The following is a 24,988-nucleotide window of genomic DNA, read 5'->3' on the forward strand; positions in this document are numbered from 1 at the left end:
CTTCAAAATAATGCCAAGGCTCTTGATTTGTTTGCTGTGTGTTTCAGAGAAGGGCATGATAAATATGAACAAATTCTCTGTCTCTGACTTTCTGAGTCAAGAATAAATACATACATATCCAGCAGTTCATTTCCTCAGGGCAACTTACTAGTTTGTGAACAGGAGATAGATAATATGAGGAAAATGATAGGTACAACCGAATGTCATCTGCAAAAGAATGCGATATTATAGCTATGATATGATTCTTTATGAAAGTACCAAATGGGAGCATGTAAAGCTTGAACAATAACGGTCCAAGGACAGACCCCTGAGGAACCCCCTGATTATTTTTTTGTTTTTAAGTGGACCTAAAACTACTACTTGAAGCATAAAAACTCTACCAGAAAATCCCAAAGGAGAATGTGCAGCCATTTGTTCCCCAAAGATCAAGCACACTTGGGCTATGCAGCAGGATTTTCCACAAGACATCACATCAGTGCTTAAAAGCAATGGAGGGTTTGAAGGGTTTGGAGTGATCTAGTCAAAGTCTGGACTTACATTTGATTGAGATGGGGTTTTTTCACAACCGTAAACAGACCATTAATGCTGAAAAACCCTCCAATATGGCTGAAGTGAAACAAATATATAAAAAAAAAAAGAGAGAGTGGGACAAAATTTCTCCACAGCAATGACTAACTCAGCAAGTACTTGATTGTGGTTCTTGCTGCCAAGAGTGACACAACCTGTCATTAGGTTCAGGGTGCAATTGCTTTTTCACACACACCCAGGTAGATTCTCAATCCCCTTTTCCCTTGATAAATTAAATCATCATTTTAAAAACTGCATTTTGTGTTTCCTCAGATTTATCTAAAAGTTGTTTTACAATCTGAAACATTTAACTGTGACAAATATGGCAAAAAAATAAAAAGCAAAGGAGGTCCGAAGGGGGGGCAATACTTTTTAACAGCACTTCTATGTGCAAGAGTACAGCAACATGATTGGTTCACGCCATCTCTGCTGTTAGAAATGATTGTCCCATAGATTTCTTGTGCCATGTTTTTTTGTCCAGCGATACCAAAACCATGACGCTTACTCCAGTTTTAAATCGATCTTACATTCAACCGCTGACAAGGCTGAGACAAAGTGCCTTTTGCAAAAATATAATGGAGAGTTTCACCCAATGCAGTGTGTGACGTTAAAACACTTACATCAGCTCTTTTCATTCCTTTTGAAAGCACCAGTGGGAACATGACACACTTGCACAATGAGACTTGAAGACTTTTTTAGCTCTTTTTGAGAGAGGTGACGTTTGCTTTCTTAAACAAGTCTAAAAGTGGAGTCAGTTTAACTCTAAAAATAGTGTGTTGGGGCTATTTTGGTCGATATAGGCCGGCTCCGTACAGCCGGCCTGTGTTTGGTTTACCGAAGTGTGTGAATAGATGAGGAGTGGGTTGCCAGGGGCTACAGAGTGAAGGGAAAATGGCATGAGAAGGGTTAGTTACACATGGCTGTTCACACTGTTCTTTAGATCCTGACCCTGACGTAGGCCACTCAGGGCAGTGAGCTCTACGTACACCATAGGACTTAAAGTTTATGTCTCTGTCAGCATCATCACCTTCCATCATCTTTTAACAGACCAAAACTCACTGAAGCTGTGTAAGTTTACACAACAGGACACTTGTGTCATCTTCAAGACAACCACCGGCCTAATTCCCTCATCTCCTTCCTAATGATCTCTGTGTTTGTGTGTCTGATTTTAACAAAAATAAAACAAAACAAAACAAAAAAACCAAACAGCTCCACATCAGGCATCCGGACAATTCACTGACGTCATACCAGCTCGGTGGCATTTGCCAGAGCAGTGCTACCAGTTCACTCTGCCAAGCAGTTGGGGGCTAATGTTTGCGAGACAGACGGCAAGAAAAAGGAGGAGAGCAGAGGGAGGGAGGAAGGAGCATGTTTGAAAGATGAGAACGGGAGAGAGAGAGAGCTCCTCTTAAGTCCTTCGAGCTGGCAGGGACCTCATAACAGAAGACGAGGCTGTTTGCAGCTGCATTACGGCCGAAAACAGGCAAGACACAGCAGAGGGTGTCGAAGAGACTCCAGTTAGAAGAATTATCACTGACCTAACATGATGGAGGTGGTCCTAACAAGACTGCGGGACTTCTCCTGCAAGACCTCCACCTTTGATGACTGCAAGGGAGCACAAGAGAGCACGAGCAGGGACCCTGAGGCCAGAACCAACCATGTCAAGGAAGGGTGCACATCTGGTGGAGAAGCAAGCAAACTGGACATAGAGAGTGCACTGGCCTGGCTGCGAAGGGAACTGGTAAGACTGGGACTCTGATCGAGCCTTTAAGGGAAACGGTGTATCCCTAATAAATTTTGTCTTGCTATATGTATATAACACCTGCAGATTCCTGTTTCCTGTTACAACTATATTAAAGCCCTGTTTAGTTTTATTGTGGCAGCTCATGTTAGAGTTGTACAAAACTATGCGTTCTGGGAATAGGGGATGTTTATTTACACAATAAAGATTTAAAAAATGTTATTTGTCCGTACTAAAAGCTGCATGCAAAAAAATATAATCTTGTGCATGTAAAATGAAATTTAAAACACTTTCAGAACTTTGGGTCAGTGCCATTCAAAGTTCTGTGTAAGTAGGTACTTAAGTAAGTAAGTATGTAAGTCAGATTCAATCATTTTTGATGAAGAAATAACTATTTTGTATATAATTTCCTTAAATCTTGTAACACGTTGTAGGACAATAGTACAATGTTGTTGTAGTAAATGTTCTAGTTAAACAAATGGATTTTGTTGGACTTGTTTAATCTGCTGACCAAATTCATTAATTTATTTAGCAGTTTTAGCCAAATGATGGAATATGACAAACATTACTGAGTTAGTTCACTAAGATTAGAAATCTTGTCCCATAGTTTTGCATTTTTCTTTTTCAGACAGTCAGAGTGGCCACTGTTCAGCAAATATTTCATAGATAGGGCCACATTGGCTTTATTGCTTCAGGAAACAGTCTGAATACTTCCTTCACCACTGATGTGTGTTATTTTGTGATCTGCACAGGTGACAGTAGACTTTGAAATTTCGGGGTTAAAATGGCCCTTTTATTTCCAAAGTAAATTGTGAAATGGGTTGAATTTAATTTGAATTTAGTTTTGAAAGTATTTTATTTTAATATTCAACCAAATTCAAACTGAGGTGAATATAAAATATCAATTTTGCTCATTTACTAAATAGCAACAAATTCTATGACCTTTAAATTCTTCTGCATGGCCCTTTTGTGACGTCTGTGGGAAGTCTAAAAACATTTTTATTGTCTGTTGTGATAAAGATCAAGTCATTTGTCCCACCATCAGAACGACTTCTATGGTCAGCCCTGATGTTTTTGTGTGTGAGGCCCAAGTTATTGCCCTCTTTGTTCCTCCGGTTCCATGTAAGTCATGTTCTTACAGCGTCACTCCCTTTTAAACCACCGTCACCATGCAAAGAGGCTGTGTGTGCATGTGCTTGTGTGTCTGCGAGTGCAAGGCTCATTGTCACGGCTTGATTTATCGCTTGGCATTTATTGGGACTGCTCGTCATGGTAACCAAGTGTCCTGAGCACACAGAGAAGAAAACAGTCTGAGCGGGAGCCGGACAGAAGAGCAACAAGGAGAAACAGAGACATCCTGGAAACAGGCCTCAGAGGAGCAGCAGTGAATGAGATCCTTAAATTGTCTGTTTCACCTTCCTTCAGATAGTTTAAGGAGGTGCTCAGGCTAAAACCTTTAACCTTTGGCCTCATTATATATAATAAATTCAGATTTTCAGAGTTCAGATGTTCTTCTTATTTTTATATATGGTAATACTTCATAATACAGCCAGTGACAAAGCATGTAAGTCTCCTGTAGTCAAATAGAATTTCATTGTGTTTTATTTAAAATGACAATGTAATTATATTTACCTGCAAATACTTAAAGATAACCAATACAATAACGGGGCAACAAATCAGGTTTTTACAGGAAATGCAGAAAAAGCTATAATGTAAATAAATTACACATTAATTATAAATAAATAAAAGTAGTGAATAAATAATTTTAAGTGGTGTAGAATTTATGGTAATTTTACAGAAAAGCAAACAATTTCCCCGTCTCACATCTTAAATATACTTTATACACCATGGCCAGGCCATATTATGGAGTCGATTCATCTTGTCTGTTTACTTTTTTTGTTTTGTTTTGTTTTGTTCCATTACTCAACTGTCCTTTTATCAATTTAGAAAAAATAAGTACCATCCAAATTTGCAGGCCTATGTGACCTTATCGTGATGGGGTCAAGTCAACTTAATGTTCTTTTCTTTTACAATCACTATTCAAAGAAGACTTTCAAAAGGACCTCCTTTCCTTTAAAATACCTGGAAGCCAAGGTCAAGCCACTCCATAGTGCAATCCGCGGCCATGAAAAGTACAGTGTACTTACAATGTAAGATTTGGAAATATTGTTTGTTTTTCCACAAAATTACTAAGAAATTACACAACACTTAAATTTACCTACAGAATCATTTGTGTTTCCTTTCTTGTAAAATACATGAAGTTATGCATTACTTGAAATTACTTACAGAGTACTTGAATTTGTTTACAGTATAATTATTGTAAAACCTGGCTTTTTACCCTCTTTTTAGTGTACTTACCTTTAAATATTATAGGCAAATATAATCACATTGCAATTTTGAAAAGAGCACATCTGTAGATGTGATTATTTAATGCATACAACAATCCAAAGTTCTTTATTCACTCTGGAAAAACTTTTGCTTCTTCTCATCTTAAGGTTGATTTGTGGCTTTTCTAGAGCTTTTGCTCAAAATGCATTAGGGGGAGAAAACAACTAAACTAAAGACGAACTAGACTAATAAATCTATTGTTTTCTATGTTATTTACTTCATTAGTTTCTAAACTTAACATCTTATTTAAATCGCCTAAGGAGATTTTTTATCCGTCTCATCAATATTTTATAACGATTTATTAACTTTCTTTTAGCCTCATTCAAAGTAATCTTTATCATAACCTTATATTTAAAGACATTTGAATTTACAATATGATAATGTTTCCCCAACCCATAGCTGTTCCACTTTTTGCGTTCATGAGATGAATTTAATGACACAGATGCCTCTATGGTATTATTCTCCCACACTTAAACGAAGATAATTAAGGATAGAAAAAAGAAGGAAAATGAAACAGACACACCAAAGACAGAAGATGCATTAAGTATCGCTTATAATTCATAAGCAAAATGTGATAAAATATCACCAAAAAGTCCCAAAGCTTTGTGCTGAGGTTGTTTTTTTCTGTGGTTAGCATACTCCCTGAAAAAAAAAACATCTACAGACAGAAGCTGATTTGTGAAGCCTCTACATTATTTGAAAAGGACTAGTGTTTGGCATAATGAGGTGAAGCCCAAGATGGCTCGATCTCAAAGAAGAAAAAAAGAAAATCACGGTTTTCTCTTAATTAAGTGTCGACAAAGGAAATACAACCAGAATCTTTTATGCACAGCCTCAGCCTCAGTTTGAGCCTGGTGCTGTAATTAACCGAGAAAAGAAATGCAGATCGGCCCACATTCCTGAGTGCTTTGCACAGACTTGGACACTCGATGGAATTCTGAATATCTTATTTTACAATGCCAGTAGTTGGACAGCCTCTCATAAAAAAGGAAAAGAAAGGGAATGACAGAAAGATCCATTTGCATTTGAAAGAGAGCAACACTCAAATGAAATGGCTTACGGTTTCAAAGCGAGCACAACCTGCTCAGCTTCATCGAGATGGAAAGAAACTCTCTGAAGTTCGCTTCACAATTCTTTCATTCACAGTTTGGTATTTGGTCCTATTTGTCTGTTTGCTCTGTGCTTCTGTGAAATCTAAACAGATGTGTCCTCCGTGTGTAGATGGAGATGCGTTCTCAGGATCAAGCCCTGATTCGACAGCTGATGGAGCTTCACTCAGGCATCCAGGAGCTCAAGCAGGAGCTGAATGAGGAGGAGCAAGAGGAGGAGACGTATGAGGAAGAAGAGGAGGGGAGCTACTGGGACTCTGAGAGTGAACAAGGAAGCGGCAGTCTCTACTCCAGCTCAGTGGAGGGGGGCTTTTCCATTTCCTGCCTAAAGATGGCTCAGCAGCTTTATTCGGGCACTCTATCGAGGAGGATGTTCTGCAGGAGAAGCTCTGTGCCTTAAAAAGTCAGACGAATCTTTCAAAAATGTGCCTTTTAAGGCAGTTAACATAGACAAGGTGGAGTTCGGTGACCCCATTTTCCACCGCTTCACTTAAGAAAAAAACAAAGCTTAAAGTCAGTTTAACTTACGGCTGCATACAAATTAGCCAACAATGTCATGGCTTATACTTTATTTTTATTTTCATAACACGAATATGACATTGTAAATGAAAAAAGGCACCTTAGACAAAAACAAATGTTTTTTTGTTTTTTTGCAAAACAGGCTAATTAGTAGTTGTGGGGCACAACAGCCATGTTGTTTTTTTGTTTACTTGTTGTTGTTTTTTAGTGTCAAAACGTTGAGTATATCCATAAAAATACATGCTGGTGAGTTATAACACAAGTCATCCACCTTCCAGTTCGATTAATATTCATAATAAACACGTGTTTGTTTGATTTTTCTGTACCAAGACGTAAGCTGGGAGTTTTAACATTGGAGTCTATGGATGAACTACTTTTGGAGTCACCCTCAAGTGGCCATTAGAGGAACTGCTGTTTTTGACAGTTCTGTTTTGCCTATATTTTTCAGCCATGAATAAATTATCATTTTATTTGCATATTGCTTTTCAAAATAAACATCACAAAGTGCTTGACAACAAAAAGGATAGAACATCAAAACAAAACAAAAGACAGTAAATGGAGTTTAAAAAGATGAGTTTTTAGCTGTATTTTAAGTCCGCACATATCAGAGTCTGGAGTCCACTGTCTCCTTTAATTCTCAGCCTTTTATGATGCACAGCCAGCAGGTACTGATCACATGACCCCAGGCACCTGTTGGGTTGTATGCATGTAAAGGTTTACTGGTATACTCTGGTGAGTGTCCATGCAGAGCTCTAAGAGATTAAAGATTCTTGTTAAAACAAGAATCTTAAAGTGGAGTGTGAAGTTGATGGAACTAAATTAACAGTGTGACATGTGAGATATGAGTACACCCAGGTTTACTGAAGTCATAGTTATGTGAGTGGTTTTCTTACAGACTACTACAGATTAAATAAAAAATATTTAATATTTAAAGAGTATGATGTAGCAGGAAAAGTAGGATTCATGAAATGCTGTCTGGAGTATTTCATTAGCCAAACTAATCCATCAATGGCTGTAGCATCATACAGTATATGCATTTCCAGTATGTATATATTGTTACTTTATATTTTAGTATCTGTATTAAACAATGACCTAAAGGCAGTCTTTTGAAGCACTGTGTTAAAGATAGTAAGAGTTTTCTCTGTCTAGACAAATATTAACATGAAAAGTCACTGATATTTATTCTGTCTGACCAGAAATGTCATTCAGTAGGTCAGCCTGGAGGTTGTTTTTTTATATCTCCGTGTGTCCATTGTAACTGCAGACAACTATTCTGATTTGACATATGAGTTTTTAAAATGCTCTTACATGTAGATAAAGATGGGCTTTTTTGTTTTTGTTTGGGAGTGACACATGAATGTATTTATTAACCATTCCTGAATTTTATAGCACTTTTTAAAACATGTACTGCAGTGGTTACAGTATGCCAGCTAAATAAAGACACAAAGACGGTGACATTGTACATTTTACTTCTCTTACATTCACACATTTATGTCTTCTTTTTTTTTTGTTCCACTTTGTTTATCACAACTTTGTGTAAGTGCAAATTTTCTTCAAAAAAGAAAAGAGCAGGATCAAAGACAATTCAACATATTGCAGCCTTCTTTTTTTTCACTAAAGGTATTTTACATGGAACTGGTAACTAACTTCCTTTACAGTGATACAACTTATTATTATAAGCAAGTGCATTTGAATCTTTGCATCACAGTCCTTACTTTCTCCACTATTCATTCCAGTAAAAAAAAAAATAGACTTTTGCTGGAGCCAGTTACTGGTGGTTACCCCCTTCTACCTCCACACATCCAAAACTCTCCCTCCTTAGTCTCTGGATCTCTGTGTTGAGCCCCAGCAGTGTCTGAGCCAGCTGGAGGTCCTGGGAGCGCATTTCCAACTGCATGACAACAATGAAAGAAAATAATTAGCATAACCAAGCTACACATAAAATTACTAGTCCTTTCCTTTGATTTTTCATATGCATAATTGAACTTGGTTAAAAATAATAAACGAATAAAATACCCATGACTGTTAATACCACCTGTTGAAGACTAAAGATAAATAGCAAACAAAGTCAAATTTTTTAAGATGACCTACCAGTTCAGACCTCAGCCAGGTTATCGCTCCATCTATCTGTGCCCGCCGCAGCTCTTCGTTTGCTTGATAACTCCTGCCCACGCTGACCGGTCTGACTGTGGAACCAGAGTCCTGGAGATCTTCTCGGGACTCTCCTGTCACTCTGAAGGCATCAATTAATTTGTTCTTTATGTTCTCCAGAACCATAGTTGACAATGTGTCCTCACTGTGACTGTCTCGGTCCATGCTCGGAGGATACAGATGTGCTGGCTGCTGTGATAATGTTCCTCCCAGCGCTTTCTTTGACTGACTGACAAACACTTTGTCATAAAGCTTTCGGAAATGCTGCCTGCCTCGTTGTCTTCTTTACACAACACTGACCCCCTTCTACAGATCCTCACCAAACTGGTCTTCCTCCTTTCCTTCTGTGGACAGGGCTCTACTCCACAGGTTTGTGTGTGCCTCCTCAGCAGCTCCAATAACCTTTTTGCCTGCTTGGTGGTGAACTGGCCTGTTTTGTCATTGTTACTATGGAGAAACACCCTCCGCCTGCGTGGCCACCTCCCTCCTCCTGCTTCTCCTCCTTCTTTCGGTAACCCTTATAAGAATAGTGGAAGATCTTGGACAAAGACTATTGTTGCCTCCAAAAAGAACTGAAAAGACCCCTCCAACCGGTGCCACCACACCCTCCCCCCCTTTCTCTACTTCTTTTTCTCTGCAAATCCTGCCCCCATACAATTCCAGTGTGAGAAATGTGCTGTGAGTGAGCTCTCATTTGGACAAAGTGCCAATGTGTAAACCTGTGTGTGTGTGTGCCCCCGTGTACGCCACACACAAAATCCATGAAACCCCGGTGGACTTTTTCAGTGCTTCTCCCTAAATAAGACTTGCTTGTCAGCTTAGGAGACAGACAGGTTGTGCGAGGAGCAGACACAGCCTCAGTGTTGCCTGATTCAGAGGCACAAAGGCCATCCTACGGTGAAATATAACCAGGGCCTTTGTGCCCAAGTTAAGTCCATTCCCAGTGGGGTTTGTGGGATGGTTTTTGGCAAGAGTAAGCAGTTTTTTTCTCCTGACTTCTATATTGAGATGAGACAGGAGTCTGGTGTATTTTACAGCCTAACTTATGAGCCTGGCTGTGAAAAGTGAGAGGCCACATTTGGAGGCGACATCACTATCAGTCAGTGCTTTCAAAGTGCACAGCTTTTTCTCAAAGTAATTCTTTACTCTGACAAAAGTGTTTATGTGCGTGAAACCGAATGAGACCTTGTGATGTCAGCCACTCGGCCAAGTTCTTCTGCACGCAATCGCCATTAAATAAATGGCTTTGATTTGTAATTCACTCATAAAATGATCTGCAAAGATGGATGGGAGAGTGTCTTGAAGAACTGGATGGAGCAGATCACTTGTCAAGGCTCGTAAGGTGTGAGCTATGACTCCATTTGTGCAGAGGTCTGTGGAGCAAATGAAGGGGTTGGAAAGATTGAGTCATCAGTCTTGAAGGTCAAGGAAGCAGGGCGCATGCAGGACAGAAATGACAAGGAAAAACAAGGTGCCAAACACACAGACTGAGCCTCAGGTGGTGAAGAAAGGATCTCTGTCTCTAATTGAGCCTTACCTCATAGAGTTTGCTTATACAAAGGGTTGGCCAGCACAATGGCAATTCTTGGGGAATCAGAAAAATGCTCCCAAAACATTGTCTTTACCGCATTCTCACTTCCACATGATAATGAAAAACAACCACACTGTTCTCAGATGGAGATTAGACACTTTGGTTGACAAAAGTAAGGTCATACAAACATAAACAGCTATATGTGACCATGAAAGTATATAATCTTAAAGAAATAGGTCTGCAAATTAAAGAAAATGCCTAATCAAATTTTTAGTTACTTCTAAAAAATGAAGCACAAATTCCCCCACCATGGATTCAAAACACGAAAACGTCTTTATTTCCACTTGACTAGGCAGAACATTAAATTTTAAGGATATCCATCAAAAATAAATAAATCGTTGTAATGAGTTGAAAAACTTCCTCTCTGCAGTCCTCCTCTGCAGACTGTTTAACTGTGATTTCACAGATGGAAAATAAGTATGATTTAAGTGTCATTTAAACACTAAGATATCTAGACAATTTTCCATAAAATTAAAATCTGAATTTTTCAGACAGCTCAAAGGAGTTGGATTTGGACCGTTTCTTTTTAAAGATATGGCATTATTATTACTGAAATTATTAAAGCAAACACACTGCTTTATTATTACTTCATTAGCTGTATTCTGAAAAGTTAGGTGATCTTTTCTGCTTCATTTACAAGTAAAAATCTGCCTTTCACCTACTGCCTCCTGCTGGTACCTTCAGCTATTTGCAGAAAGTCACATGAGAAACTTGAAAGAAAAAAGGACACACACAGAAGCTAAATCCCTGTATTTGTAAACTGATCTTAAACTAACTCTGATTCATGTGCCTGACCTGAGACAACATGTGACTAACTCATTTTCCCTTTCCCTGATATGTGTGATCGAGCATGCTGCAGCCCGAGGGAGTGCAGAGCTCACATCTGCTGTCAGCTGAGCTGTCCAAGTGTCACAAGAGCAAAATTACTGCAGCCCTAACGGGACTGCTGTATGAGTGTGGACCAAAACAGCTCTTAATGTAACAAAGTGCTTTAACCTCCTAGGACCTGGCGTCCACATATGTGGACATCACAGTTAGTGTTTATTTAGACCAAAATACTCAATTTTGCTCTACATGGGCCTGATATCCACTTACGAGGACATTATACTGCTACTGTTCTATCAAAATTTTAAACAAATATCCTCATATGTAGCTCTTATTTTTCTTCAAAACAAAAATAAGGTAAAAAAAAAAAAATCTGCTAATTCTTTGTTTTTACATTCATCTGGCCCCAATATGCCCAAATATCAAAGAGAAATTAAAAATGCATGCCGTGAAGGAGTTCAGGTCTTAGGAGGTTAAAACACAGTGAAAGAAAGAAGTCAGACTCTTTTTCAACATGTTGTCAGTGTGGATCATGTGTGTGTCATTCTGTCTGTAAACATGATAGCTCAGAAAGTTTTGAATGAATTCTAATAAAACATTGTAGGGTTTTATTAGTGGGATCATGTTAACAATTAGTTCAAATTAGGCAGGTAAAATTCACTGAGGACTTCAAGGCCAACTTAACGATTTATTGGTCAAAAATTGACAAAACATCTTATTAATGAGAAAATATTATTCTTACAAGTGTGATGTGCATAATTATTAACATATAGAGCATAGCTTATGAAGATTTAACATACAATGTCATATTTGACCTTTAACCTCGCCTTCAAGATCAATAAATTGCACCGATGGTTGATAATAATGATGATAATAATTGATAATAATGCTACATAGACCAATTTAAAATGATAATAAAATGTTCACATGGGATGCTTTTCAAGTATGTTACAGTTACAGATATGTATATATGAAAACCAAATAAACTTTTTTTTTTCACTTGTTATTTTAAAAAGAACAGAGAAAACAAAAATGATTAAACACAAAACCCAATATTATTTCCTTAAAAGTAAATATGGAGAGTGAGCTTCTTATTAATGATGGAAATGTCTTAGTAAAGACAGAAAAAGTTTAATGTTCTTGTGTTGTTATTGACGAAAAAGAATCATTACAAGTTTGATGATGTTTTATAAACATCATATAGGATCTAAAGGATCTGAATGCGGCACATAGGTAACGGAGCATCTCCCTCCCTCCCTCTCTTTGCCCTCATCAGCACCACCGTCTGCATCCTGCTGAGCTCTCAGAGCGTCCTGCCTCTCCGACGGGGACGGGACGCCATCTTGTTTGTTTTAGTGGAAGAGGAGGCGGAGGGGTACCGGGGAAAAAATAACCCCCAACCAACGGCAGCGACGGCACGGCCGGCAAAAACAGAAACGCGCCAGACGGCTAACCGGTGAGTATTTTATGTCTACCGTAAACAGAAGATTAGATTTGTGTGGATAATTAAATAAATAAATAAATAAAAGAAAGAAAACGGGGCTAGCGTCGCGGTGCTTTTGAAAGACAGCTGCTAATACTAGCTTATCTGCAGCATCACCTGTTGGGATGCAGGGAGCGTCAACGATGTAACGGACATCTCATTTAAAACGGTCAAATAAAACCTGCCCGGTCTTCTTCTGTCTGCGGTTACAGGGTCGCTGTGTTTCCCGGTAATAACAGTGTAACATCTGCATTTGGGCCAGCACTTTGATTGGAGTCATCCTGCATGTGCTGCACGTTGTTTCTATTATTAAATCATTACATCCTTCAGTATCATGACTGTCCTGGCTAACGGTGTAGCTGCAGGTCATTTCTACAGTATCCACGGTAAAGTGCGGGTATACACCTAACAGGCTATATAATTAGCCATAAATAAAAGGGGCCAATTAGGATAAATAACACTACTGCTCCTTTGTTAAAATGTTGCGTTTACTGTAAAATTATCTGCGATGACACATAAAGTGACAAAGTGATTTCTGATATTTGTTCAAAAATATTTTCTTGTATTTAAACTGTTGTAAATGAGCTGTTAGCCTATAATGTGTCCCAATTTTGGCCTACTATGTAAAATGAAATTGACATCTTTTATATTACAGATCCTTAATAATTATAGAGTCCTAATTGCTCAAGTGGCTATCACTGTTTTGTTTGTTTGTTTATTATTACAAATTAGTAATTAATATAAAAGACATTAAATAAAAGTTTACAGTTTTCTCTCTGCAGTGACAAACATTTTTGCTACTTGAGTTGACACAAATGAGGGATTTTGCTAAAATAATTCACTAAATTCATGGAAATGATTTGATAAATATCTTATCAAATTTTAAACATGTAAAATAAGGTTCTGCTGTTGTTTGTGTCCAAGTATTACCTATTACTTAAAATATACACACACATAAGTAAAATATTTAGGAGAAACCAGTGTTTAAGTATGAATATTATTGTTTATATTATTATACAATATTAAAATATTGCACAGATCAGTGCATTTCTTTAATTTGACTGTACTGTAAAGTCTTATGTTGAAAGTTTACTCTCTCACCCAGCTCCTTAGTGGAGTCCAAGGAGCAGCCCTCAACAAAGCCAGGGCTCCTCACAAGTTTTTTTTTAGTAGTTTTTCTCTGAGTTCCTCCATCCCCAGCAGACCACAGCATAGAAGATTAAAGAGCTACCACAGTGTCCCAGAAGGTCCTTAACGGCATCCTGAACACAACAAAGGGCCTCAGACGATTTTAGCCTTTCTTATACAATACATCTATATTATGAGACCAATCCACTTTGCTTTTAAGATTAACATGCAAGTATTTGTAGGCTGACACAGTCTTAATCTCCAGGCCTTGAATGTTTACTGGTGTAAACTGTGTCACCTTGCAGAGGAAGTCAGTCACCATTGTCTTGCTGGAGTTTATTCAAAAACAGCTTTTTGCACACCATTCAGTGAAATTGGTAATAACCTCCCTGTATTCCAAGTTGTCCCCTTCTGATATATACCCAACAACAACAACTGTCCATGTTGTATCTGAAGTCCAGTTTGTAAAGGATTAAAAGGAACAGGGAAAGTACTCTACATTGTGGAGCCCCAGTGTTGTATACCACTACATTAGACACACTGTCACAAAGTCGAAAGCACGGTGTTTTTCTTTATGAGATAGTCTCTGATCTATGCAGTCAGGTGGCAGCAGGGTATCGGGTTCAGGCTTTTTCCCCTAAACTAATATTAGCAAAACTTAACTAACAGAAGAAAAACTGTCTGGCTGATGGATGTAAATGAGAGCGATAAAATGAGCAGCTCATTCTCTGCCTTCTCTGGATTTTATGCATGCAGGTTAGATGATATGCATCTGCAGTCTGTATCTGCACTCTGTGTGACACTGGGACTGCTCCAATCACAGGCAGTGGTTTCAAAAACTCTCAGTTAATCAGTTTGCACCTTGCTATATGCTTATCAAGATAACCCAATCAGTTTTTTTCTTTTCAACATCCCCACATAGTTTACCCCTTCATAGTGGTGATTTCAGTCATGTGCACTGTACTGTTTCTCTCTTTGTTTTTTTTCTTTCTCTCTAGGCCTGACGCATCCCCCACTTCCCCTTTCCCTTGTGGTGAGAAGGCATCGAGACGATGTTTTACGCACACTTTGTCCTCAGCAAACGTGGGCCGCTGGCTAAAATCTGGCTGGCGGCCCACTGGGACAAGAAGCTGACCAAGGCACATGTTTTTGAGTGCAATTTGGAGAGCAGCGTGGAGAGCATCATCTCACCCAAGGTTATTTCTCAGGCTTCCACAGCTAACTCCAACAGACTTTAATTACTGTACACTATGGATTTTCCATTTTTTAACACAGTTTCCACTAAAATCTGTCGGTCTGAAGCAGCTACAGTGAATTAAAGAAACAGAGTTCAGGCAGCAGAAATTGCTGAAGTTGTGCTTTTTCCTCAGTGACAAGTTTCCTTATTACTCTAAAAATCCTGAATAATAAACTTTGTTGCCGTGACATGCAATTAATTTCTATATATAGTATTTGATATTACTATTTGGCACTGGGGCACCTATCAATTAACCTTACAGTAGCTGCTCTGCCATAGAAACCCATGCCATGAAGCTCCTGGCACACAGTTTTTGTGTTTTTTTTTCTAACCGCTCCCATGTGATAAAGTGATTACCCCATTACTGCATGTAAATAGAACCTGTAACACTCTTTATTAGTTCCATAAATTGGTTGTCGGTCTCCTTGATTGCTAATAGTTGGTATTAGCCCTGAAAAAGCCACATTGGTCAATCCCTGCTGTAAAATGTGGCTGTTTCATATTAGGTTTCAGTGTCTACCTTCATGCAGTCATCCTGTAATTACATTTTTTTTTTTGTTTTTTTTATATATTAGTCTGGTTTAATTTTCTCTCAGGATTTCTTTAAAGTACAGAATTGTTCATTTCATTTATGTAGCAGAACTCATCGGTTGTGAGACAGACTGCTTTTTTGTTTCCCACATGTGGAAGAAGTGACACAGTTTATGTAGAAGACAGAAGTTACTGTATTACTAAATGTATGTCTTTGTTTTTTTACAGGTAAAAATGGCTTTACGGACTTCAGGGCATCTGCTGCTGGGGGTGGTGCGAATCTACCACAGGAAGGCCAAATACCTTCTGGCAGACTGTAACGAGGCCTTCATCAAGATCAAGATGGCATTTAGACCAGGTTGGGAACAGCAGACAAATCAAAACTAGGCTTTCCTATAACCATATTAAATACATACTCATACAGCAGCAGTTAGGGCCCTGAAAGAGCCTCTGGACATATTCAGGTGTGCACAACTGGAAGGGGACCCTGGGGTAGACTTAGAACTCACTGGAGAGATTATACAGTGATTATACACTACAGTATTTGCAGCAGTAGAGATTTTTTACTTTTACATGAAGAAATAGAGATGAGTAATCATTTCTTTATTTTCTACCTTTATGTATGTAATGCTAGTTCAAACTTATTTAAATCGTTTGCTGTTGTTTTGTTACCTCATATGTATAAACGTTTCAGTTGTTTAGCATCTTATTCACCCTGACTCTGTTTTGTCTCTGTTACTCTAGATGCACATGCCAACTACGCATGTGTCACATACACTAAAGCTGCTTTTCTACCTCGTGTTGTTTCAGGTGTGGTGGATCTTCCAGAGGAGAACAGAGAAGCAGCGTACAATGCTATCACTCTGCCCGAGGAGTTTCATGATTTTGACCAGCCACTGCCAGACTTAGAGTGAGTCCTACAGTCTTCCTGAGAGAGCACAATGCAGAATAAGACTACAAAGAACAAAGTTGTTTTACAAAATAAGCTGTGCAGATCACAGCCATTAAATAAAAATGGTGTCGCGTAAGGTAGCATAAACTTGTTGTCTGTATTGTACACGGCCCACATGCTTAGCCACCTCCTCAGAGTCCCAAAATATATTAACAACAGCATTTAAATGACAGTGTGTTGTGTTTTGCACAGTGACATTGATGTGGCTCAGCAGTTCAACTTGAACCAGAGCAGAGTGGAGGAGATCACCATGAGAGAGGAGGTGGGCAACCTCAACCTGCTGCAGGACAATGATTTCGGTACTTTGTTTTTTTTTTATCTTTATGTAGGATTTGATCAATTAAACACCAACATCCAAACACCCATGTAAAACCACATTTCAGTACTTTAGTGACACTTTGTTTCAAGGCTGATTCCTTGTCTTCCTCACTGTTTTTTCATGCAGCCGACTTTGGGATGGATGACCGGGAAATGATGCGAGAGGAGAGCGCGTTTGAGGTAGACATTATGGGAGCATCAGCTTCGAACTTGCTACTGGAGGCTGAGGGTGGTGCTAACCAGATGGCCGATAAGTCCAACCATTTGGAATATGATGACCAGTACAAGGATGACTTTGGAGACAACCCCATGGAGAGCAATGAGGGAGGAATGCTGGGTAAGAGCTAACACTAAATTTAAAAACAGATTCTTTTATTTACTCAATGACATCTGTAGATGACGCTGTTTTCGTCTGGCTAGTGGATGAAAAAGTGTACTTTTTCTTTTCTTGTATTTCTGTGTAGTGGACAAGCTGCTGAGTAACGAGGATGGAGGCGGCATCTTTGACGACCCTCCTGCCATCACAGAGAGTGTGATGATGCCTCAGGACCATGGAGACGATGACGATGACTTTGATGCTCTCTCAGGTCAGTTTCACAAACTCTTCAGGGCTAAAATATAACATTTTTTAGTCTTTAGCTAGAGTGTGGTACGTTACGGAGAGTAAAAATTACAGTGTAGTTGTGTCATTATCATGAAATGCAGATCTAATATGATGTGTATGTGTGTGGTGTTAGCGGGAGCCCCAGATAGTCCGGACTCAGGCCCAACAGAGCCACTACCAGCTATGACTGATCAGGCAGAGCAAACTACTCTGGTCCACAACGAGGAAGAAACCTTCGCCCTGGAGCCCATCGACATCACAGGTAATCCGGCTAATTTTGTTTTTGTTTTTTTTCTAATTACTCAGCAGCTCTCTCGCTCTCTGTAACAGGAACGTAAGAAAGACAGCCGTGCTAATGAGCATGATTCTGTTGTGCTGTGATCTAGAAAATGAGCGTTTATACGTGTCAGAGTCAGCCGGCATTTAACCAGTTGACTGGAGCAAAGCGTAACCACATTCCAGTTATTCACACTCAGCAGACTAATCTGACATGACGTGTGTGATGTTAGGCACGGTGCAAAGTGCCTCACATGTCGGCAACATTAAAAATGTGATTTGATTTCAAATGGTTCATGTTGTTTTGGACAGTATCTTAAATTTTGCTTCTGACAAATAGCCTTCATATTATAATAATAAATAAGAGTAAAGCTAACACTCAAACGAATGAAAACCAAACTGAAATACGCTTATCTATTTTGGAAACTAACTTAAAACTGATTTTAAAACAAAAACTCAAATGCTCTGAAATGCACCAGATCAGCAAGATAATAAAACTCCTGTTTCTACAATGAAATGGTAAATGGACTTATGGTTCTTATATAGCACCTTTCTCTATCTGAGCACTTTGCACAACTTGCCTCATTCACATTCACACACATTCATAACTCCAATGGATGCATCTGTGAGCAGTTAGTTAGTATCTTGCACAAGGATATTTGACATGCAGACTGGAGCAGCTAGGGATCAAACCACCAACCTTCCAATTAGCAGGTGACTTGCTCTACCTGAGGTAAATATCATCACTAAAATGAGCCCTTGTCTTCCTGATCTACAGTGAAGGAGACCAAGGCAAAGCGTAAGAGGAAGCTGATTGTAGACAGCGTGAAGGAGCTGGATAGTAAAACTATTCGTGCACAGCTTTCTGATTACTCCGACATTGTCACAACCCTGGATCTGGCTCCGCCCACAAAGAAACTGATGATGTGGAAGGAGACGGGAGGAGTCGAGAAGCTTTTCTCCCTTCCAGCTCAACCTCTATGGAACTCCAGACTGCTCAAGGTAACGGATGTCATTCAGGGACATTTGTGCACAGTGTTGTAGTGGTCACGGCCACACACATTACAAACACTGACTCTATGTTTACCCTCACTAGATGTTTACAAGATGCCTGACACCATTAGTCCCAGACGAACTGAGGAAGAGGAGGAAAGGTGGAGAAGCCGACAGTCTGGATGAGTTTCTCAAAGATCTGGAGAACCCCGAAGTGCCAAGAGAGGAAACAACAGGCCACCAACAGAGAGACATCATGGGTAAGAAACAGACTCCATATAAAAGATAGAATAGCTTCAAAAGTCTGAAAAATGAAGTAAACATAAAGTGCCTCAAACTGAAATTAATTTAGTAAATTATGGTCTCTATTTGCAGTTTTATTTAAATATTATTTTTCACAGACATACATTGCAAAGTGTTTTAAGAAAACAAATGTAAAATAAGACAGGCGGTAAAGACATTTAACATGAAATGCAAGCGTTTAATAACAAAATGTATACAAATGCATGAACAAGACATCTAGAACAAAGATAAGAGCTCTATAGAAATAAGCTAAACTGAAACATGTTCCACAGTAAGATCTGCCCCATCATTCATTACATCTTATATTTGGACTTTGCTACATTAATCTTTTACATACAGTCTATGAAAATATTTTTTTGTGATTATTAAGGATGATTACATTTGTGAAAACTTCAGCAAAGTTGAAATTGTAAGTCATTACATTTTTCCATTTCTTCATGTGCCTTGGTCTTAAATTTACATTGTCTATAAGTTGCTGTCCATGGTTTTCCCACCAGTGTTCATTCGAGGTAGCACAAAATATGTTCTTGATTTTTCTTCCAGACCAGACCATCATGGAAGAGGCCAGCGTGCTGCAGACTTCAGCTGTAGAGGGGAGCAGGACAACCCTGGATGAGTCGGTCATGCCACCTCCATCCTCCCAACGAGGCCTGAAACGCAAGGCCCAGGACACAGAGCCAGCCCTCCCTGTGAGTACACGTTTTTCAGAGTTTGTCACATTGCGCTTTCTCTGTCTCTCTGATGTGTCCTCTGACCCCTCCTCAATCCAGATGGGGGCCTTGGACCAACAGCAGCAGCAGCAACAGCAACAGCAGGGGTCGAGACCATCTAATGCACCCCAACAGCTCGAGGCATCCACTGTGGAGGTACCCCCGGAGGAAACAACCACCACCAACATCAGCCAGCTGATAGAACTGGACCTGCTCACCGACAAGGACAAGAAGAAGAATGATGATGACTCTGATGAAGAGGTGAGATAAAGATTCCCAAACCTTGCTTCTTCAGTTTTCGCATACCTTTTTCATTTATTCAGAGTAAATAAGCAAACTCATTTTTATGTAGTTTATTTATCTATAAGTTGGTATAAGGAGTTATGTGTATTTATGTCAGGAGGAGGAGGCGCAGGGAGGAGACCAGGACCAGGAGGAGAGGAGGTGGAACAAAAGAACCCAGCAAATGCTTCATGGTCTCCAGGTATGTATGTGATCTCATCTTATCAGATAAGAAAACAGCAGAGTGATAAGTTGTTGGTACAACTTATAGAAATATCTGAACTCAGATCCACACACTGAGACACCCTGGATGTTTCTGCGTGCTTTAAGAAGGGAGACTGACATCTCGTTGTATAAAGAAACAAGAAACTTATGTGATTTTTTTTTTCTTCAAAATATACTCATGTGCAGTAGAAAACCATATGAATCCTTTCTGAAGTGGAATTGTTTCTAGTCTAATGGTGTCAAGTTTGTTTTTTGCTTAGATTTAAAATTAAGATGTAAAACATGACACAGTCCAACTAAACTCACAAGGAGTTAACATGAAACATCTTAAAGTGAATAACATATAAAACAGATTCAGTTTGATTATTATGTCAAAAGACCACCAATACAAGTTTTTATGACTTATTTTGTTTAAATCAGCCACAGCTGTCATTTTACAGATGACTTACAGATTACAGATGACTTACAGATTACAGATGACTTAGAGAATTTAGGATTGTGGCCATAGGCACAATCAGGATGCTATCCTGTTGGATTTTTGAAATCTACATTGTGAAACTTTAACTTAAGGGTTTTTTTTCCCATATTTGGATGAGAGGATTTGATGCTGGTTAATTGGTTTGGTTATAAATACAGACACACTAATACAATAATAAGGTTTTTCATACAGAACTGAAGTACAAATTTGCTGGAGGGCCTGTGCCAGACTGCAAGCCATCATCTATTAAAAACCTCGAGTAGCCTCATACACACACACACACACACACACAAACACACTCTGGGGTTTTGCAAACCTTTTTTTTCCTTCTAACAAAGTGGGACAGATAATCAATGCTTAAGTCAATACTTACAATAAAAAGGGTCAAATTTTTAATTCATATTTAATGCCCACTGTTGCTGTTTTACAAGTCTGCTAAAATGCTGATTAGGTTTACTTTTTGGAAACTTTGCTGACAATACATGTATACTTATACTAAGTGTATTTGGAGTATATTTAAAGATTTGAGTAATATGCCCCCTAGTGGTGAGTAGTGAGTGTGAGTGTGTGAGGTCAGGCCTGTGAGTATGACCTCAGGCAGAGCTCAGTTGAGATTTTGGGTTATTATCTTATAATATAAAACTTTTAGGTAATAGCCTGACAGTTTCGCTTGTGGATGGCATTTTTTATACCAGAGGCAAGCTCCATACTCAATATATTTGCAGATTTCCACAGCATCAGGTAATATAACACTACCGACTGGCATCGTATAAGTAGATGTAACTTGCATGAGCTTAAAACCCATTTCCATATCAAAGTATGCAAAATGACAGGCTTCCTCTTGCTCACACTCTTTGTCACTGCATCACAGAGGGTGATGGCTAAAACCGGTGCCCAGTCGGTCAGCCTGCTGGATCTGTGCAGGAACAACAACAGGAAGCAGGCAGCTGCCAAGTTCTACAGCTTTCTGGTCTTGAAGAAGCAGCAGGCAGTGGAGCTCGTCCAGGAGGAGCCTTACAGTGATATCATCGCTACGCCGGGGCCTCGCTTCCACATCGTCTAAAAAACCCATTCATTTTAATCTTTTAAAGAAACAAACTGCTCGGAGGTCAGTACTTTTAGTCAGCAGCACTATCTGTTAGTTTAACACAAGTCTTATTTAAGTATGCTGAGATTGTTTTGTTTGTGAAATGGTTTCATTTTTGCATCATTTAGATGTGAAGCAGTGGTGGTTCAGTGGAAGTGGGTCTGACTAACGTAGTTGGAACTCAAGCAATGAACATATTTATTATTTACTCACTTTATATCCCAATCACTATAAAGGATCACCTGCATCTCATTGCTTGCTGGCGTCTCACCAAAGTGATGGAGTCCAGTGTAATGATCTGTTTACAGTCAGTCAAACATGTTACTTCCATTTTTCTCACTACTTCAGGTGAAGGTTTACTTCTGAAGTCTCTCACCATCATATTAGGAAGAAGGAGCATGCACTGTTTCCAAGAGTACATTTAAACAGTTATTATAGTAGTTCTCTACAGACTCAACCAGCAGCTAATCATTATGCAGCTGTAGAGTAGCACTTTAAGTATTACAGACTCTAAGTTGTTGTTGCTGTTGCTGTCAGTAAAAAAAAAAAAAAAATAGGCATGACCCAAATCCACACAACATACTAATTTCTAAGCAGGATTTGAGGATTGTGCAAACTTAAAAATAGTGATGGCTACCAGCCTCCTGACACAAATCCTCTGGAAGGATTTGTGTCAGGAGGGTCATGACGGAAACATTAAAAGTGAGCATCATTTATGCACCGTTAATTTATGGCTGCTCTCTTACTCAAGGTGTGTTCTTACCGGCATTGGGAAAGACAGTAAAAGTGACAAAACAGTGATTAAACTTCATTGCTTATTGTCAAAGGTCTATTTAAACAATTTAAATTGTGTTAATTTTCAGTAAATTTTTAAAAAAAATCTGTGGCATCAATTTGAAAATCTTATATCGTCTTTTTCTCATGTTCACGCTGTCTGAGGCCCGCCTGCCTGACCAGGGGATAACAATACCCCATCAACCTTCAGGTTGAGGGGTAAAAATCACCTGTTTTTTCAGCGCACGTGATTATGCACACTTTTCCTGATTCAGATTTAAAATTCTGATAAAACAGGCCTGGGAACACCTTTAACAACTCCTGCTGCTTCCTCTCTAAACTTGTAAGGAATTAAGTTTTCTCCATCATTGCCTGTTAGTATAAAATATGAAAAATTGAGACATTTCATCACGTTGTCTTGGACCTTGTTACTATGTGCTGTGGATTTGGGACACAGCTTAATAAAACCTAGCTTCGGGACCTCAGCCTATAGATAAAAACATAAGTGGTCTGCTATACTTGCATGCTATCCTGAAATATTTGAATCAAGTCCAATTTGTGTGAAATGTCTTTTCATTGCCATGTTACTTTTTTTCAAATCCTTAAAATAACTTGAGGTCAGATTCACTTTACTCAGTGTCCTTATTGTATATGGATACAGTGATGCACTGTCTTGTTTATTAAGACAATTAAGTTGTTGTGCTCTGTGTCACTTTTGATAGTATTAATTTATTGTTGTATTGCTGTATAGCAGCTAAAGAGAATGAATTGGTTTTTTTTATTTAAAAGCAGATTTCATTATTAATCTCTAGAATGGCTGGATGACAGGATCAGATGGAAACTGGATGGACTTTTGTTGCTGTAAGTCATCATGGTATGAGAAAATACTGCAGCTTAAATTTAATCTGCACGAAATATCAACCGTGGAAACAAGTTAGTGTGTCCAGAGACAGCTAAATGCATTTTTTTGATATCCCCTTCCATCTAAAATAAAAAAGAAAAAGGGTAAACTGTTTAATGTCTGAGTGCATCTTATATTTTAAACTATGTGCCTGTAATGAAACCTGCTTTTTTGATTTTGTATAAAAGAAATCATAAAGATGTTGTCTGAGAACAGTTTCATTCCCTTACCTGTAAGGTTTTTCAAAATAAAACAAATACCACTACAAAATGGCATTTTTAAAATATTATGTAATAAACTTTTTTTTCCCTCTGCAGTCATATCAAAAAGTAAACCTATAAATCAGGTGAATAGAGAAGGTTGAAGTCTCTGTCTTCCTGCTGTTTTATGTATTAGCAGCTGCTGGAGCAGCTGTGCCATCTCCTGCCTCCACTTTTCGTTTCTTGTGTCGGCTTCTCTTCCTCTTCCCCTCCTGCTCTGTCTTCTTCAGCGGGGGTGTCGGGACTCCTTTCTTCTTTTTCTTCAGGCAGCTCAGCGGGTTGGGGTTGGACTGTTTCCTCTTCCTCTTCTTCCCACGCCTTTCTCCGTCCTTCTGGCCAATTCCCTGCTCCTCCTTCAGGGTCTGGATACTCTGTTGCTGGGCCGGGCTGACCAGCTCTCCCAGCTGGACGGCCTGGACGTGGTCGAGGGACGCCTGGCTGGGCTTGTCCAGCACAATGGTGTTGAGGATGATGTAAAGCAGAGGAACTCCTGGAATTTTCTTCAGCCCCGTGGTGACTGTGTGGTCCTGAAGACACAATGAGACCAAGGAGATATTTGTAACGTATCTGTCATCTGCTCCACTGAGCAGTTATAATCCCAAATCAGACAAGAATGGAAACAAGTTTTCAGCAGCCTATCTCCTCGGTTCCCAGATGTTTACAGGCTGTTGTCAAAAGAACAGGGCATGATACACACACAAAACATGTCCCTGTAACAATTTTTGAGACTTGTTCCTGCCATCAAATTCGAAATAAGCCAGTATGTTTTCACAAAAGAGTGAAAGGAATCAATTTAAGCATTTTCTACGTTTTCTATGTTCAACTGTGGGTAGAAAATGCAAATCGCTGCATTATGTTTTTTTGGGAATCGGGTTTATCGGAGCACCCAAAGGCTTTCAAAAATATTTTCCTACTTTCATCTCATTATTTACCTGTGTGGCAACGAAGTAGTGGTGCGGGTTGGTCTCTTCCAGCATGGACAGCAGACACTCTGATGCTGAGACCGGCTCCTTGAAATGCGGACACTTCCTGACCTGAAACCTCTGCAGGATTATCTTGGCCCCGTACAGCTGTTTTCCAAGCGTCTCTAGCTCCTTCAGCGCACAGCTGAACGTGAACACGTGGACATATTATTAAAAGGTGTATGATGACAGTGTTGTGCCAAAAAGTGACCGGGGGTAGTGGGTGGGGAGGAGGGGGGTGCTCAGAGGTGAATGCACTCACCTGGTGGTGCACAACTGCACCTCTCCCATTAGGTATTTGGGCATCTGCTCTTTGATCTGAATCTTGTTCTTCAAGGCCGCTTGACAGAAAGTTCCATCGATGAGGATTTGGAAGGGTTCCCTGAAGCCGAAGTTGTATTTGTAGAAACTGATCGTCTTCTTGGCTTGTTTCTGCCGCTTAATCTTCATGGCGGCGGGCCAGTGACGATAGAGCGCGTATTAAAACACAAACAACCGTCAGTGACGCGCGTTAACCGTGAAAATACTGTTAACGTTATAACGTTAGAATTATCAAACACGGCATGTGCGCAGTACACAACACGCTTACGGTC

At 39.3% G+C, this 24,988-nt stretch overlaps 4 protein-coding genes across 5 annotated transcripts; 2 read left to right on the forward strand and 2 right to left on the reverse strand.

Moving 5' to 3' along the window:
- Positions 1 to 1,879: 1,879 nt before the first annotated feature.
- LOC102792382 (uncharacterized) lies at positions 1,880 to 7,773 on the forward strand. The gene is made up of 2 exons (XM_006794326.3): positions 1,880 to 2,308; positions 5,918 to 7,773. The coding sequence occupies exons 1-2, from the start codon at positions 2,111 to 2,113 to the stop codon at positions 6,203 to 6,205; spliced, it is 486 nt and encodes a 161-aa protein (XP_006794389.1). The 5' UTR covers positions 1,880 to 2,110; the 3' UTR covers positions 6,206 to 7,773.
- Positions 7,763 to 8,941, reverse strand: LOC102792681 (alanine and arginine rich domain containing protein). The gene is made up of 2 exons (XM_006794327.3): positions 8,416 to 8,941; positions 7,763 to 8,215 (listed from the first exon to the last, which is right to left on the reverse strand). Exons 1-2 carry the CDS (start codon positions 8,638 to 8,640, stop codon positions 8,093 to 8,095), a joined length of 348 nt encoding a protein of 115 aa, XP_006794390.1. The 5' UTR covers positions 8,641 to 8,941; the 3' UTR covers positions 7,763 to 8,092.
- A 3,264-nt stretch (positions 8,942 to 12,205) lies between these two features.
- rad21b (RAD21 cohesin complex component b) lies at positions 12,206 to 23,489 on the forward strand. 2 transcript variants are annotated; one of them, XM_006794324.3, is made up of 14 exons: positions 12,206 to 12,347; positions 14,501 to 14,698; positions 15,499 to 15,628; positions 16,081 to 16,180; positions 16,415 to 16,521; positions 16,668 to 16,877; positions 17,005 to 17,127; positions 17,278 to 17,406; positions 18,199 to 18,422; positions 18,517 to 18,673; positions 19,260 to 19,405; positions 19,487 to 19,687; positions 19,827 to 19,910; positions 21,283 to 23,489. In XM_006794324.3, exons 2-14 carry the CDS (start codon positions 14,555 to 14,557, stop codon positions 21,472 to 21,474), a joined length of 1,947 nt encoding a protein of 648 aa, XP_006794387.1. In that variant the 5' UTR covers positions 12,206 to 12,347; positions 14,501 to 14,554; the 3' UTR covers positions 21,475 to 23,489. The 2 variants fall into 2 exon arrangements, with proteins under 2 accessions (XP_006794387.1, XP_006794388.1); XM_006794325.3 differs by lacking the exon at positions 12,206 to 12,347 and having other exon boundaries at positions 12,406 to 14,698.
- utp23 (UTP23 small subunit processome component) lies at positions 21,673 to 24,988 on the reverse strand. Its single transcript, XM_006794323.3, has 3 exons — positions 24,658 to 24,988; positions 24,366 to 24,540; positions 21,673 to 23,960 (listed from the first exon to the last, which is right to left on the reverse strand). The coding sequence occupies exons 1-3, from the start codon at positions 24,843 to 24,845 to the stop codon at positions 23,559 to 23,561; spliced, it is 765 nt and encodes a 254-aa protein (XP_006794386.1). The 5' UTR covers positions 24,846 to 24,988; the 3' UTR covers positions 21,673 to 23,558.

Source organism: Neolamprologus brichardi, chromosome 22, assembly GCF_056152115.1.
Source record: "Neolamprologus brichardi isolate AB-2024 chromosome 22, ASM5615211v1, whole genome shotgun sequence".
NCBI classification, from domain to species: domain Eukaryota; kingdom Metazoa; phylum Chordata; class Actinopteri; order Cichliformes; family Cichlidae; genus Neolamprologus; species Neolamprologus brichardi.

Coding starts and splice junctions, on each gene's coding strand:
- utp23 (XM_006794323.3), bottom strand. CDS start 24,845: ATGAAGATTAAGCGGCAGAAACAAGCCAAGAAGACGATCAGTTTCTAC. Junction 24,541..24,657: donor GTGCAGTTGTGCACCACCAG/GTGAGTGCATTC, acceptor GTTCACGTTCAG/CTGTGCGCTGAAGGAGCTAG. Junction 23,961..24,365: donor ACTACTTCGTTGCCACACAG/GTAAATAATGAG, acceptor TTGTGTCTTCAG/GACCACACAGTCACCACGGG.
- rad21b (XM_006794324.3), top strand. CDS start 14,555: ATGTTTTACGCACACTTTGTCCTCAGCAAACGTGGGCCGCTGGCTAAA. Junction 17,128..17,277: donor TGACTTTGATGCTCTCTCAG/GTCAGTTTCACA, acceptor GTGTGGTGTTAG/CGGGAGCCCCAGATAGTCCG. Junction 19,911..21,282: donor AAATGCTTCATGGTCTCCAG/GTATGTATGTGA, acceptor ACTGCATCACAG/AGGGTGATGGCTAAAACCGG.
- LOC102792382 (XM_006794326.3), top strand. CDS start 2,111: ATGATGGAGGTGGTCCTAACAAGACTGCGGGACTTCTCCTGCAAGACC. Junction 2,309..5,917: donor CCTGGCTGCGAAGGGAACTG/GTAAGACTGGGA, acceptor CTCCGTGTGTAG/ATGGAGATGCGTTCTCAGGA.
- LOC102792681 (XM_006794327.3), bottom strand. CDS start 8,640: ATGGACCGAGACAGTCACAGTGAGGACACATTGTCAACTATGGTTCTG. Junction 8,216..8,415: donor CCTGGCTGAGGTCTGAACTG/GTAGGTCATCTT, acceptor GTTGTCATGCAG/TTGGAAATGCGCTCCCAGGA.